At 36.2% G+C, this 17,460-nt stretch overlaps 1 protein-coding gene across 1 annotated transcript in view; it reads right to left on the bottom strand.

Annotated features, from left to right (window-relative positions):
* Nucleotides 1–17,460, bottom strand: part of LOC124606110 (teneurin-a) — a 360,362-nt gene that overhangs the window by 146,812 nt on the left and 196,090 nt on the right. Inside the window, exon 11 of the mRNA XM_047138074.1 lies at nucleotides 11,719–11,745. Within this exon, the coding sequence (XP_046994030.1) occupies nucleotides 11,719–11,745 (27 nt within the window). The remainder of the gene's footprint in view (nucleotides 1–11,718; nucleotides 11,746–17,460) is intronic.

Genomic DNA, 17,460 nt, shown 5'->3' with positions numbered 1-17,460 from the left:
TACACAAATACTCTGCGTGACAGCAATTAATGTGGTTTGAAAGAATTTTTAAGCTGATTCAGAATGAAAATAATCCAGGACAACAGAGGAGGAGAAATACTGTTTGTGGGTTCCTATTCAGAGAAGCAGAAAAGACTAAATTGTGCGAAGGAGTAGGAAATATTGGTTAAAAATAAAATAATAGTTATGAATAATGAGTATATGCAGTAGAGCTGGAAAAGTAACAACAAAAAGTACCAAATGACTGAGCCTGTGAAGCAACAACGTAGTGTTGTCGGATGGGTCATTTATTAGAGTATTCTCCATGAAAGGGAAAAATCTATTTCCAAGAAGTTCAGAGCTTAGTATCTTGTGAACGTAAAAGTTCTCATTAGAGATACAGATACGCTCAGATTTAACTAGGATTTGAGGACAGCATTAAATGGATAGTGGTCTTGTTCAAAAAATCCTAACTGCATTTGTCTGAAGTGATCTGGGAAACCACAGAAGATCTACATCAGCATGGATAGAGACAAGATGCCTACTTCCCCAGAATATAAGTCCATTCCCAACCACTGTAGCACTTTGGCAATTAGCTATGATCTGTCTAATATGTCAAGAAGTAGTTAAAAGTATGTTAATTAAAATATCATGGGAGAAATTATGTAACACATAGAGTTGTTTTTCTAAAAATGAGAAGTAGCTGTAACAGTACTAGAGAATGCCAGAGAAGTGCAGAAAAGATGATAGTCAGTATGAAAGTCAAAAAGTAACTGGAGTAAGTTTTTTTCCATTTACGTCATTTTAAGCTCCAGTTCTTTCAAATTATTTCTATTTTGTATTCACATATTTTCATAAGCTTTTATACAATTGTTCAAAACAGTACTGGGCTCCATTATCAGATGTACCTTCAGCTGCCGTGTTTAATTTTCCATCATATGTTTAAATTTGTGAAATACTATCCTTTGGCTCCGGTTTTTAGCTATAGTAAGCAACAAACACATGGTCTAGTTTGTACAGTGGACATAATATTTACATTAATCTTGTGAAGGTGAATTTTAATCAGATCAGTAATGATCAGTGTGCAATGGCACTTTCATACAGCAAAACCCAATCATTATCACCTCATTTCTATGACTTTCCTCCTGTTAGCATCTTACTAGCAGTGAAGTGTATCCATGTTACGTTCCTTTGTTACAGTCTGGCCATTTGGGATAAATTTACAGTGTGGAATAAATTAATAAAGAATTAAATCTCTGAAACCAAGACACATCTCTGTTTCTCTCATTCTTGAATGGGTTTTGCTCCTTTAGAGGGGTTTTTGACATCCACTGAATTTGTGTATAAGATGCATAGGAAACATCTTGTTTCATAATTAGGTGTGAAGTTTTTATCTACAAGTCCCGTTACAACGAGCTCATTCACAAGTGACATTCAAGCTTCCTTCTGCCCAGAGAGAAGCATTTTTGAAACCATATGTGAACAAACCATCTTGTAAAATCTTGCAACCTCCAATATGTGACATACTAGTTTAAGGTAAAATGTCATTGATCCATCTATGGTCTGCCTCATGTCATCAATGGTGCATGTGGGTGAGTAACTGTGGCAATGCATATATGACCTTCGGCAAAGTGATTGTAACACTGGCAGAATTGTGATTCTTTCATTGGCTCAATTTTCTTGGTTTGTGTCAATAACTGCAGAGTCTCAGCTAGTGACATCCATAACAACATATGGATTCTTAAGCTCATGAGTGTTTGGTACGTAACAGCCCAAAATCTGTTGGTGTGCTAGTATAGTCTTAAAAATATATGTGATTACTCAGCTGACAAACTGTGCAGTACTTTCCACCATATGTTTGTCTTTTCAGCAAGTTATGCCTGTATAAAAATTGCATAATTCCTGCTGACACTCATGATGCCACCAACTCAGAATTGAAATCAAGAACATTTTTTTACTGCTGTGGAGTGTGCCACATCTCTTAAGTTTAGCTTTAAATGTCGTAGACTTTACTCAAAATGAGGCAATGGCAGTCCATGCAATAAGATAGGACTTTATTATGAAAAACTTGTGTAAAGGGTAAAGCAGAATATAGAGGAGCTATAAACTGGCATTTAAAAAAATGGAAAACATAATGTTCACGAGTATGTCGACAAGGTGTTTTTGTTTCCTACAAGGGATCACTAAAGTAAATGCATATTAGAGGAACAATATCTGTAGGTGCACGAAGAAGAGAATTTACTTCACAAAGCTGTTATAATCACCAGAAGGCTGGTCATTACCTACGTTCAGGAGACACAACTCCCAGTAACGCCATAAAAACTTAACACAGAATACACAAAATCAGGAAAATGCAACCACACACCCACAAAAGACTCATGTGTGGTGCACAGACACACATAACAGAAAACAGTGTTCACTAGCTTTTGAGCTGTGGCTCTTTTTCTAATAGAGTACACACATTCACTAACACAAACACATAGATCACACAAATAATGTAGAATACAGTATTCCTAGCTTTTGGTATGAGTAACATGACCCCCCCTCCCCCTCCCAACTTCACCCAATCAATATGTATTTCCTCCATGAAGAAGAAATCTATTTTTCTTAAATCTAGGAGCATTATGTTTCATTTTAAATATTTCTTATGGCAGTGCTGGGAACTGCACTTCCTGAAGGGTAAGTCTTAACCACCGTTTCCGTTTCTGTGTGAACATTACGCCATGTATACAGATATTTATGCTTGTTAGAAAAAGGCTTTTTCCAAGGGGTGTAATGTGAAATAAATTTAAGAGGTGAAATCATTGTATCTGAAGTGTAATTTTAACAATTTTCGTTCTCAATCAATGGTCCATCCATACGACTTATTTTGGGTAAATATTTAATGTAACATACAATGATAGTGGAGACACAGTCACTCCTTTTTAAAGTTGCATACTCAATTTGTTCGACAAAGCTGCAGAAGCATTCACTGTTAAGAAAGTGATGCAGTGACAAATATTTGAGTTATACAGCATGATACACCTGGACGATAGATAGTAAACACTTTCTCTCACTGGTGATGATAAAATATTAATAATATTAGCATGGTATACCAAAATTAAAGTTCACTGGTATCTTACAGAAAAATATATTAGATCCAGTACTGTAGCCTTACTACAATACATTCCATCACTTCCTCTGTAAAGGAATAAGTGATAAATAACGTACTGCTAAAACAGTAGGCTGTTCTCAGAGCACTGAAATGTCTACCACTTATTTTATTTCTTAGCCTAAAATTTGTGAAGAATATACATGACAAAAGTTTTCAACAATTAACTGTACTGACATAAATTATGTAGCAGTGCAGTTGCATTGGATGTGAAGTTCTGAATTTCAATTTTAAATCTTTTATTTTTGTTTTTTAATCAACAATTTTGTTCCATTTCATTGCTTTACAAGAATTTTCTGCAATCCATCATTGTATTTCTCTTAAATACACACATTCAAAAATGCTTTCGGTTCGCAATATTAGTTGCAACAGCAGGAAATCAAAGACATTACGTCTCTGTCGATGACATGGATACCATAAACAACAATTTCAGATATGACTTACGCTCATAGGTAAATTAAAGTTACTAATGATAGATAACAGAACAGATCTGGTATCAGACACAAATGTGAAGCAACCAGTACATCAGAAAATGTAACAGTATGAATTTATGAATTTTATATTCAGATTTTATGCAAATCAAATAGAGTACTAAGAAAGAGAAAATATGAATTCTCTTCAAATTAAGCTTAACAAATACATGTTAGAACATATCTACTCACTGACAATGTGCAGATTCTGGGGTGTAAATCATAGCAACTAAGAAAAACAGAGAGCCTATATCTGTTACTGCTGAAATCCGTCACTGTGCACCCATGTGCACTAGAGTTACTTACAAAAAAACTTTTAACTTCAGCACCCTATTACCTCCCAGCACTGAGTCTAAAAAAGATATGCCAGCATACTGTCTCCCCCCCCCCCCTCCCGTTGTGTTTGGTCTGGGCAGACATCACAGGACATCCATTCAAGTTGATCGTTTACTCAGTGCTTTTGTTACAGAGGGTGAGCAGCTCTCTGACCGAACATGCCGAGCTACCGTGCCGGCTACTGTTAGATGAAGTTCTTCATACAGTGCAATACCTTGCCAGTAATACAATACAAACTGTGTACTTTAACATTAGAATGTAGTTCATACTGGGTAGTATGGTTAAGTTATCACTGAAGTTCCAATGTTTTCCATTTAATAAGCAAATGCCATCTAATGACTTTATTACATGCTGCTGATGACAAACTCTTCTTTCTGTTCCTAACTTTAGAAGGAAAATGTTTATATTACTCATGTCACATCTGTTAATTTATCCATCACAAATGTATGTGGCTGAAGCATAATGTTTGATATTTGACTACAACAAATGACTGGTGGAACTGCAGGGTCAATTTTTTTCTGGTACACATCTGGGCCACAGTGCACCTAAACTTCTATCCTACCTTATACCACTCTGTCAGGATGTTGCAGCAGACAAGAGCACAGATTTCTGGAGTATAACAATTTTTGATGGTCCAGAAGAATCATGATTGTTACTTCATGGAAAATTTAACAGTCCATAACATAATAGCATTACTACTACTCTTCATGAATTCCATCTCTCTCTTGTGTACCATGAACCCATATATACAGAATATTTCACACATGATGCAAATGTGTTTTGTGTCATGCTGGAACCAATACTGGGGAGGTGTAGCTCCATCCCATTCTTGTAATTTTTTCAGGTGGCATATCACTTTTGGTCAAACTAGACAAGCTCGGAGTGGCCTTGTAAAACAGTCTGAAAAGTTGTTGTGCCATATAGAATTTCAGGGTGCTGTGTCTGCAACACCTTGTCGCCCTGCTGTGCACATCCTTGAACATAACCCTACAAAATAATGGTTGTGCATTGACTGTTAAAGAGGTGTTTTTGAAGATAGGAGCTGTCCTCTTTAACATTGTCATAAACAAAACGGATGTATGTGCTCTTACATGGCCCTGCACAAAATCACCGTTGGCCTTCTCATTACTTGTTACTTCTCACTGCAGTACACTGTTCACCTACTTATCAGAATCTATGGTTTGTTCGGCAACGATTGGGCCGGCAATCTATCGCTTCACTTACAGCACACTACACTCCTCTTTTCACATCATTAAGAGGCTCAATATAACTAATAGGAACTATCAGAACTCGAGGGTCGATTTTTCAGAGAGTTCTGAGTTCATGTACACAGATAAATGCAGTTGTGTTTTAACAGGGGGGAAAAGGGACAGTATTTATCAACACCTCCCCACCATGCAAAGACTGCAACAGCCAGTTGCAATACTGACACCAAGAAACAGAGCATCAGTAATATTAGTAATACTACCTTTTACGATTTCAGTTTAAGCTTGTGTACAGCTCTATTAGCAAATGCTATGGACACACTAGTCTGAAGAGCTAAATAATGCAAATGATTATCTTGGTCTACTTTGCAAGACCACTTCTAGTTTGCTAAATCATTACACCACTTGCTAACGTCCAAGGAGCAAGTCAGAGGTTGGACTGAATGTGACAATTGGAGTCTGCCTCCCTCTTACTAGTTTCCACTTGATGCGATACATACCACTTGTGTTATACATGAAACACCCTATATTTCTTGATTATTACTTGAACTTTTTTCTAGCACCCTGTTTTCAAGATCAAGTGTAACATCCATTTCATATTTTATATTCCATCCTACACTTCTATTTGCTGGCTGGAATTTCTTCTCCTTCTTCCCTTGTCCAATTAGGTTTTTTGGACAGATAAGACTTCATTGTAGCACACCACAGCAGTCCTCTCATCAACACCAGTGAGATTATTATAAGGAGCACTGACCGTTTTCATAGTACTCCTTTCCACTATTAACATGTAGGTAAAATGTCAGCAACAAGGTAAGAGAGAACAGTATCACAAGTAAATTGTAATTACCAAAATACAGATTTAAAAAAATGATAGTTCTTAAAGTCATTTCAAGACTTTTTCTGAGTTGCAGTCAGGAACTGATGTGTGGCTGAAACCAAAGCCCAAAAGGAAAACTTCAGTACCATCCATAAGCTTCTTCTTGACCTCTAGTCCTAAAGTTAGAAGTCATCGTACTCCAGGAAAATAGCACATCTCTATCATAATCATTCATACCAAGAAATATTCAGTGATCAGTCACGTAAAAGATTAACTGTGTACACTGTTTATTTAGCTTTTTTGTACTTGGATCTTGGCATCTGTAAGCAGCATGCACACTGTTTCCACTGTGTAAGATTTGACCAAAGGCAGAGTTTTATAATCCAGAAACCAAATTGAAAGTTTACATATTAAATATTTCCCTGTTTGCAGAGATCTTGAGCTCCTTCACCTTGTTTAGACCAGCATAGAATCTTTCTCTCTTACATCTGCCTTGAATTGCTTCGTTTTCAACTGTGATGGCAATTTTCTCCCCCTAGGGGCTCTTGAAACTTATTTCTAACTTTGTTTATTTTCCATAGGTACTGGAATGTGAGCGTTTCCTTAATTACAGAATGTACATAACGCCACCTTGGCTGCTTTTTTCATTCCAATCACTGTAACTGCTTATGGCTAACAGGGGTATTGAATCTATACAAAAGTAGCATCAGATTACAGATAACACACTACACCAACTAAAGTGTGAAAGCCTGCTTAGAAAATTCATGAACCACCTTTAAATAAGGGATCTGGCAATAAGCATATGCATATGCGTATGCTGAAATTCATATGTACTGAAGGTTTTGTCTAGCATGAATGACAGGTGGTATGTTTTTGAAGAGTCAGTCAGTTTAATGATTCTAATACACAGTATTTTTGTATCTACCAGGTGCTCTGAGTGGTAGTCTTATATATGACTGGAACCAGCACATATAAAGATTATCAGGTCACTAATGGAAAACACTGTGTATAAAAGTGGAAGCACCTTGATGACACGATATCCACAAACATAATAGTATAACAACAATATGAAAAGGATAGATTGCTACTCTCCACATGCAGGAGGCACTGAGTCACAGACTACTACTTGTCTTTTCACAGTTTCTGTCTGGGGCTCAATGCCTCCTCTATGTGGTGGGTAGCAATCTATTCTTTTCATATTGTTCTTATAACTAAATATTTTTAAGGTTATAGAGGAGATGGTGGTGGAAGTAAAGCTGTGAGTGCTTGAATATTTCAATTAGAACAGCACTTTCCCCTGAAAGGGAAAGGTTCCATGCATCAGTCCCAGTCACATTTTTAATCTGCCTGGATGTTTCATTATCTTCAATGAATGATTACTTACTTTTAAACATGATAAACACAGAGAGAAAAGGGCTTCAATGATATACTATGAAAAAATGTTATGAGTTGTTGCAGTCTACCAATGTACCAATTAGAACTTTGGTAGTTCCTATTTCAAAATGGAACCTTTATAACATGGTTATCTTCAATCGTAGATTGAAAACTGATGGTACAAATGAAGCAATGGCTATAATGCACTTTGCAGTTTATTATCTATGTTCAGCACTCTGTGAGCAAGTGCTCTTTTTCACTTCATTTCTTATTATGAATGTATCAAAAAATTCACTTTTTTACACACTATTTAATAGATTATTTTTTGTAATTCTCTGAACAGACTGAACTACTTCATAAATTCTGATCTGCTGCCAAAGTAACCTTTGATGGTCTGCCTCATAAATTAACCTTCTCACTCACAGGTGAACATAAGTTGTTTCAGTTAGCAAGCAGAAAGGGAAGGAAGCTGAATAAATTCCAGCAGACACGATTAATGACATAATTCACATTTTTTATCTATATCTACAGCTACATATATTCTCCATGAGGTCTGTAGCATGGGTGGGGGTTGGGTGTGTACTCTGTATCCATAGTAAAGAGTGGAGAGAAAAATGACTGTCTACATGTCTCAGTATCCACCTTAATCTCTCATATCTTATCTGCATAGTCCATGTGCGTGATACTGATGGAGGCCACAGAATTGTAGCTGTACTCATTAGGTAATTTTAACCCACAGAGTTGAGCAAGAACAGCAGCTTTCTTTCAGTTTCCATTTATATTCACTGGCCACTTCCATTAACTTCTGTATGGATTGTACTGACCTATTTCCATCCTAGCAAAGTATTTCTTGGTTCCTTTACTATTGGCTATCATGACTACTTGATAAAAATTCCAAATGCCGGAGAGCTACTCTTGAATTGGTTTCACTTGAGTTTTATTTATGAATTCTTCACCAATTCTCAACAAGTCAAGGGCTTCCATTTGCCTTCCCCACTACTCATTGAATGTTTTCATCCTAAGTATTAACTATAGATATTTAAATGGTGTGACAGTCTCGAGATTACATTTATCTACATTTACAAGATACCCACCATTCATTACATCAATTGAAATACTGTGTAAGTTACTCAGTTTTTCATCGTTTGAAATAATGTGTAAGTTATTCAGTTTTTCGTATCGGTCCCCAGTGACAATAACTTCCTGAAGACAAAGCAAGATCAGTGAACAATATGGGATTGCTGCTCACCATCTAAGAGAACACTGAAGCCTTTCTTATGAACTCCTGACATTAATTTAATTACTGGTGAATATTCACCATCCAGTACAATGTATTGCATTCTATCAGTCAAAAAATTTTAGAGCCAATTAAAGACTTATGAATATACAGGGTGTTTGAAAAAGAACTCCCTAGTTTTAAGTATAAATTTAATGGGGAAATTAATGAAAAATTACATCAAAGAGTACATATCACGAAAGAGAATTCCTTCAAGTTTTGTTTGATGTTAGTAAACTTCAATGTGAGATCTGTTTGTTGCCCTGCACACATAGGGATGTTATTCCACTTCTCTCCACATATTCATTAACATTTCAGGTGTAAGTATCCCAACCGCTGTGATGATTCTTTCCTGTAAATCATTGATATGTCTGATCTTTTCACCGTACATAACATTTTTTATGTAGCCCCAAAAGAAAAAACTTCAGTGGAGTTAAGTCTGGCTTCAGCCCTGCCTATCCACCTTCCTGGAAAGCAAGTGTCAAGAGCCACTCACACATGGTTACTGTAATGAGGTGGGGTGACATCTTGTTGGAAAAACACAAGCCCCTTTTCTGCCTCAATACTGTCCATTTGGCGAAAGACATACTCTGTCAACATGTCACAGTAAAGGTCCCCGTTTACTGTTTTTTCTACAAAAATCAAAGGAGCAATCACTTGAACTTCCATCAAATTGCATCAGACATTAACTCTGGTGGAGGCACATTGATGCTGAATAACTTCATGTGGATGCTCTGCCCCCCTCCCCCAAATTCTGCAGTTAATACAGTTAACTGTTCCACTGACATGAAATGTAGCCTCATCACAAAAGAGAACCTTTTTTGAAAAATTGACATCATCAATTCTGTGTAGAAAGTCAACAACAACCTCATACCTTTTGATTTTACCAGTAGGTTTTATTTCATGCACCAGTCGCAATTTGTAGGCATGCAACTTATGTCTTGTATGTACAACATCATACACAGTACCTTTAGGCACTCCTAATTGTAGACTAAATCTGGCCAATGACTTCTTTGGGCTCTGGACACACAAAACATGGATCTGTTCAACAACATCTTCAGAAGTTCTTGGTCTACCTTGTGATTTTGCTTTTAAAACGCTAGTGGTTTCCATGAAAGACTTTAGTCAATGATGGATAGATTTTGCCGTATGTGGTTCACCAACATACTGATGCCTAAAATTACGTTGCACTGTTATAGCTGACTCTGTTTCCACAAGCCAAATAACACACTGCATTTTCTGTTGTGGAGTACACATTACTGCGGAGTTGTTCTGCACTGCACTGCACGTACGCCTGGACTGAACTGAGGGAATAGAAGAAAAAAACAACACTGCTGCCGTTTCAAGGTCAAGCAGACCTACCAACTGAAGTGGAGCCAAAATTGGAGAGTTGATGAACCAAACACCACAAACTAGAATAGTGTATGTCACTTTTTACAGATTCTAGGACATGTTAAAACTAGGGAGTTCTTTTTCAAACACACAGTATTATGTATGATTGTATCTTGGTTATCAGAGAACAATGTGGTACAGTGTTCAATACATCTCACAAATCTAAGAAGATGGACTGTACCTATTTACTTCCGCTTTGTGTGAAACAAGCTCTATATTAAACTTAAGTTGTATTTTTTTAACCCATGCTGATTTTTTGAGAGAAGTTTCTCTTCCTTTGGGAACAACAATGCTCAAGATAAGAATATACTCTAGGACACAGCAACAAAGTGACACTGGGGACCGTGATTTGTGATTCATTTACCATTTTATCAACAGAGGTCATGTGTGATCTTTTCCAGTACTGTCCCAAGTTACATTGTTCATGCAGGACGATTGAAAACAGGATACTAGCCAGACTTTAATATGAAATTAAAGTTGCATTATAATTCTTTTGTTATTAGTTTAATAGAATGAATGGAAAAATATACTGAATTTTATGTTGTCCCAGCAAAGATGAAAAACATTATAATGAGATCTGACCACAATGGTACAAATATTTTCAAACACTAATAGATTAAGGAAGTGAATTTTGTGGGCATTCCGAGTTACTGATATTCATTAGTGAAGACAATACTTCCAACACACTTAGACTGAAAAGTGCAAAATTAGAAACAAAATTTGCAAATGATATTCATTAATTTCACCTTCACAAATAAAGTTTCTTCTTCAGTATAATTTTGAGGACTGGACATGAGAAACAAAGAAGAAAAGAGTTTAAGAATCCAGAAGATTTTTAGTTATATTTCACAGGAAAAAATCCAAAAGAATAGCCACTTTCTGAACAATATAAAAATACATTTTCATACAGTATATGTATAATGGAAGAATTTTACAACCAAAATTATGGAAGTAAGCAATAAGTTACGTGGAACTAATATATGAGTAGATAAATTATGACCCTAGTATCCTTTGCCTTTATGATTATCAACAGTATTAAAAATACTGCAAATGATATGAAATACATATTGTAGAGATCCAAATACACAGCATGCACTGTATCATTGCATTTTATGGATGCTTCACATTTGCAATAACAATGCATTTTAACTAGTATTTTTCAGATTCTTTGCCAACTGTCATGATTACAAATTGATGTCCCCGCAGTGAGTTGAACTTGCCATTACACAGACCAACTGTCATATCTGAAATTATTTTTAATCAAGCCATGGTCAAAGTCAAAAGCCATAATTCTGAACACTGACTCCAACAATAGCATTTATTTTGTTCCACCTGTCATCAGTACAAAATTTCTTTGCTATATCAATGTCAGTTCAGATGTAAATCTAGTTTTAAATAAAATATGAAAAATATGCCAAGCAGCATTAACAGGAAGAAAAGTATAAAAAATATGAATGGTTTAAATCATACAAAAATATGAAAAATACATAGCAGCATTAAAATTGTGTTATAAAACAAAACTGAAATAAATATTAACAAATACATTTTTGAATGTGTGTGAAAACTCAAAGGTAAGAAGATAGTACGTGTAAGAAGAGGAATTTAATATGTAGAAAAATACTCTTGGTTGTTATATTCAACTTTACAAAATATTTTTCTATCATTCTTGATTTTTTTTATAATGAACAGTAAAGTAAGAACATCTGGGACCAACTTACCGCGGTGTAAATGAATTCCAGAACTGACTACAATGTAGGGGAGTAATGAGAAGAAGAGGACGTTACGACGTAAGCAAATTACCAAAAAAGAAACAAACAAATACAAATCAAGCATTTGTGAATTAAAATACAACAATTTATTAAACATGAGATTTTTACTAATGATTGCCTGATATGAAGGAGTACTAAAATTGATTAATGTAGATATAATCTTAAAGACTAGGGCTTTAGAGATCACAGGACAATAACAGTAACTGAATATTACCTAGTACTCTATTATTGAAATAACGAACAGCCTTCCAGAAATATTAAGCAAATGTTCATGACAGTTATGGTTTTCGTAAGATAGAGAGAGAGAGAGAGAGAGAGAGAGAGAGAGAGAGAGAGAGAGAGAGCGAGAGAGAGAGCGAGAGAGAGAGAGAGAGTGTGTGTGTGTGTGTGTGTGTGTGTGTGTGTGTGAGAGAGAGAGAGAGAGAGAGAGAGAGAGAGAGAGAGACCAAGTAAGAGGATGTAAATGATGACCTATGAGAAAGACATTTTAGGAGTAACAAGAATGAAATCAAAACTAGCAAAACTGCTTTTTTTCTTTCAAGATTGCATTATCACAAGTTTGTGTGAAATGGTAAAGTCCAAATTTCATTTTTTTGGGGTAGGTTCAATTTACCTGCAATGCTACTGAATGATATATTTGTTATTTTTTAATGTCTTGTCATCAGAAATTTTTGGACAAAGTTACAACACTAAGTGAACCTAGCCCTATTATAATACTTTTTAATTGCTTGGAATCTTAAAATAGTGCATGTGCAATGCTATTCAAATGTCCAAAATTTACTAACAATTAGCTCATTGGATTATACTGTCAAGCACATGACAACACAGCTTGATGATTAGAAAGTAATTTGCCAGCTCATGTTAGAATATAGTAAGAGGCAATTGATATGTGAACTAGCAAAAAGTTCTTGTGTTGAATCTGAATTTCATAAAGTCAGTGAAGCCACAGGATAAACAATTAACTGTGTAGCCAAGGGGGAAAAAAGAGAACAAAGTAATGAAAAATACCAGTGTGCTTTCTGCAATAGAAATAAAATACGTATTCTGCCAATTTCACAATTTCTGTTTGATCTTGAGTCAGGTTTTTATTGTGTGTGTGTGTGTGTGTGTTTGTGTGTGTCAGGGGGGGGGGGGGAGGGGATAACTGTCCCTATCATTAAGGATTTGGGCATCACAGATAGCAAAATGGGATACATCTACATCACATGGCTGAAATCAGGTTAATGATTAGTACCTGTGTACAGTCTTCCACTCCATGTGACATGTCACCTCCAGCACAAGCAAAGTTTTGGGATGGGTTGGTCTGGCACTATTGTGCCACGCAGTGAATACTTTAAATATTTTACAGGAGTGGAGACCAACTAGTATGTTGGCTGTGGAATACTCTTATTGCAAGGTAAAGTATTATTGAAACTCATTAAGAGGTAAGAAACACCTATGGCCCATACATAAATACATACAGCAAAGCAAAAACGTGAAAGACTTTGTCCTTGTATCTATAAGCTGTCAATCAAACATTGGTACTAATTTTTTTACTATAGCATAGCGCCATCACCATGATGCATAAAAGCCAGATAATTTTGACCTTCAGACTCTCTCTAGGTATAACTTCTTCATCTGTTAATTTAATACCAAATTGTGGCTCAACAGACTTTTGGTTTGCTCCCAGCTATTAATTCCTCTCCCCAGCGATTTCTAACAATGATGTTGAACATGCATGCTAATGAGCCACATTCTTAAATATGACATGAACAAATTGGGATAACATTTCACATTCTATTGCTGCTTACAAACCTCATAGAAGTATGTTTTCATTCTCTTGCTTATTCCCTGAGCTAAACATGCAACTGTCTGGCTGAAGTCGTTCACAGACAAACTTTCATCAATATTTTTCTCATTGTTTAAAAGTTATCATACAATCATGGAATTACAACTTGAGTCCTCTACATTTTGTTTCCTTTATTTGATTGACCAATTTATAGCCAAAAAACGTGTAATGCCATGTGTTGGAACATTTGTATGTGCCTTAGGCCTCAGACAAAGAAAGAGACTAATAATAATAATAAATCAAGCGATCTGTTTACAGATTCAGTATTCTCTCGTAATGAATAACACACTTGTGTATCCATTTTTTGCTACCAGTTTTACTTATAGTTCCTTTAATTTTCAATTGTGATCCAACCCATCAAAAAATTCTGAGAGAGAAACGACACAATTATAATTATTCTTAAAGTACTGAAGAACCAAAATATGGTACTGGATTTTTCCCTGCTGTCATTTTGAGAGAAGCTTTAATTTACTCAAAATAGTAGCAACAGTTAAAAAGATTTCGAGTTTTAAGCAGGCCATTCTTACTTCCCTGTAAGGGCATAGGACTGCTTTGCCAATGGTTGGGGCTACACCAGAATGTGAAACTTCTCTCAGCAGAAGACATGATCGATTCCCTTTGTCACAGCAGGTAGCCTTCCACCCCTTCCTCTCCACACACCTTGTAACAGTCTTACTTCCCAGGATGTGAATTGATAGGCTGTGTTACACTCAGTGGTATTAATCTTTGGCCAGAGGGCATCACTGGTGGCCTGACAGGCTGAGCCGGCAGCGGCCTCGCTCTTTTGAAGTTCGGTTGTGGGACTCTGAGGCGGGCCACGGAGCAGAGCAGGCAGCAGGGTCACAATTTCACTCAGTGTTGGCTCAAGTGTCCTCATATTCTGAATCCATGATTTTGCTGCCACAACCCTTCCTGATGCGTGTGAGGCATGCTGGCCGTAGCACCTTGGATTGATCAGAATGGAACTGGCAGCAGCAAGTAGTAAGCCATCTGCTGCTTACTGCTGTAGCAGCATTCTTGTGAGCAATAGCTAGCAGAAAAGGAGTTCTACCACTGGGGGGAAGGCAGCTCTCACATCGGCGTCAACTTGCTTTATCTTGCAGCTTGCCAGATTTTATTATGGGTGAGCATGTTTTGGAACTTCCCTGGTGATTAACGCCATTGTGGTCCTGGTGCAAGGAAGTTTGCTATGCAACCAATTCTTTCAATCGCTTCAGTTGTTTTAACTGATAGTGTTGTGTACTCTGCTCCTTGTGTTAATGGCTAGTGTAGATGTGATTTTAGGGGTTGAACAAGCATGTTTTATGTAGTTAAACTGTGTGGAGTGCAACTCAGCCTCCTTAGTATTTTTGGATTTTGTAATGATGTTTTTAAGAACTGTTCTCTTTTAAATTTTGTGGTTTACAAAACAATTCTGCAATGTATTTCCCATTTGTGCTTTGTTTGAATGGGATGCTTACTCATGGTAATTTGCAAAAGAAATTTGGGAAATAATTCTGTTCACTTCTGGTTTCTTGATAAGAGGTGCCTTTTGCTTGTCACAGTAGCTCGAGGTCCAGCAAGCCCTAACTGTTGTTTATAAGGTGAAGTGGGTTCACGTGCAATGGGGGTTGGCATTTACGTCACTTGTTAAAGAACTTGATTTTTACTAAGTTATTAATTTTGATGTTGCTTGAATGCCTATTTATTCTTTATTTAATTGTTGACTCTGGAGTATTACACTAATTCAGCCTGTGTCCCCTAGTTCAAGTGCAAGTGCACTTAAACAATATACATCATCTTGTTCAAAATCAAGGTTAAGTTTTTAAATTTCTTGTCAAGTGTTACGTATTTGGTTCTTGTTCAAGCACAAGTATTATTCAATAAATCTCGGACACCATGCTGTCAAATTTTGGTGTGTATGCTTTTGTATCATATGATTTTGTTGGTAATTACCTTGAGGTATGCGTTTTGTTTGTCGCTTTGAACATACATGTGCCAATGGAAATTACTGGGAATTGACTGCATTCAATTTAAATTTAACTATTTTGGAGAAAAGGGATCCTTGTGCTTAATGGCAGCATCTAGAGTGTGAATTTGATCAGTAGTTATCACGTGCACTTTAATGTTATTTTATGTGTGCGTTTTAGAATGAGATTGCGTCTCAGTTCCTTGACCAGTCTAGCATATGAAGTGTCCCAATTAGCTGGTAGTATTGGAACTGAAACTTATTCTGTTTGACTTCTATTGGCATTTTTCATTGTTAACTTCTACAAACGTGTCATGGAACTTAGTTACTTTAATAAAGTGTACTTAAAATTTATTTTAAAATGAGCATAGAGAGTCTTAACCGCAAGAAACCTTAATTTTTGTTGCCACCCGTTTTGGTCAGTTACTGACCAGTCTTCAGACCTCATGCCATGATGTTAGGTAGTTGCGGAGAATGGAGCAGGCATTACAAACAGAGCAGTTGATGTTTGTGGATTTCGTAACACCTGCTCCGTTCTTCATTGTCCACCTCCTACCATCATGGTGGGAGGTGGTGGAGAACTGGTCTGATAGCAATCCAAGAGAAATAAGAATAGCGACAACATTACTCAGAGCCTGTTTATAGGCTTGAGTTATTATTTAGAAGATTAATGTACAAATCCACAGTAAGCCATTTTCATGTAAGAAGTGCACTATAAATACAGTTAGAGTTCTCAGATAGTATTTTTTCACACTTGGCATCTAGTGATGGAGGAATGGTACACCCATAAGGGAAATTGCTCCAAACGATATTATTCTTTCTAGTTTCTCTAATGTGCCCATAGCTCAATGCCACAATACATATTCTTATTATTAATTTATCATTACCTCTTGTCTTGTTTCATCAAGAGGAGACTCCTATTTACGTTTTCTGATATCAGAAAGTTAGAGCAACATTTGCCACCTCATATTAAAATGCAACTGTACTTGCAGCATGCTTTTATTTTATTTTATAACTTTACACATCACTAAAATATCATAAATAAACCTGTGATTCCTTCTGTGATAAAAAAGTGACTACTGTGACTGGAATCTACTCAACACTCTACATTAAACATCATGAAGACAGCATTACACACCTAAACAGTCCTTCATCAAGTGAAAAATTTGGGGCCTAGTGACTTATGTACGAAACTGTGGACACTTTCATGTAATAAAAACTCCAAGAATCAGCTACACACTAATAAATATTTGCTTTTTGATACTGAAGTTTGTGGTATATAAATTTGGAAATATACTCTGTAACTTTCACAATGAAATACTCAATCTGTTGGTATTGTACTGTGTCACAAAACATATGCTACAAAATGTGGGATGGTTTTTAAAATAAGGAGTCATACAAATGAAAATTTGGAAAACTTGTTAAAGAGTCTATAACTAACTTTTTGGCTGGTTATCATTTAGGAACTGTCTGCTTCTGCAAAAAATTGAGGTATAACCAATTGCTCCTCACATCAGGCAAATTTAACTTTGAACTATTTCACAATGGTCCTACATAATTAGTTTCCACACACAATATGAGTTGACACTTTGCCATCAATAAAAACTACAACATGTTTTTCAGAAATGCTTGATTGTATTGAATCCATTTAACAAACAGAAAAATACAAGACTCCACAAACACTGATCTGATACACAAACACACAATCATAAACAAAGACATTCACACACAAACACAGACTGAGAAAAAATTATACAAATGACAGTATCTACATGACAGACACAAGTAGTTCACTGACTGAAAAGAACACAAATCAAGAGACAAATGATTTAGACACGTACACAACTTACTACAACAAACAGTGGTTCAGGCAGAACATGGAAACTACTTTCAGAGTCACTTTATAGCATTTCTT

This window comes from Schistocerca americana, chromosome 3, assembly GCF_021461395.2.
Source record: "Schistocerca americana isolate TAMUIC-IGC-003095 chromosome 3, iqSchAmer2.1, whole genome shotgun sequence".
Lineage (NCBI taxonomy): Eukaryota > Metazoa > Arthropoda > Insecta > Orthoptera > Acrididae > Schistocerca > Schistocerca americana.
This window is presented reverse-complemented; position numbering and strand designations above follow the sequence as displayed.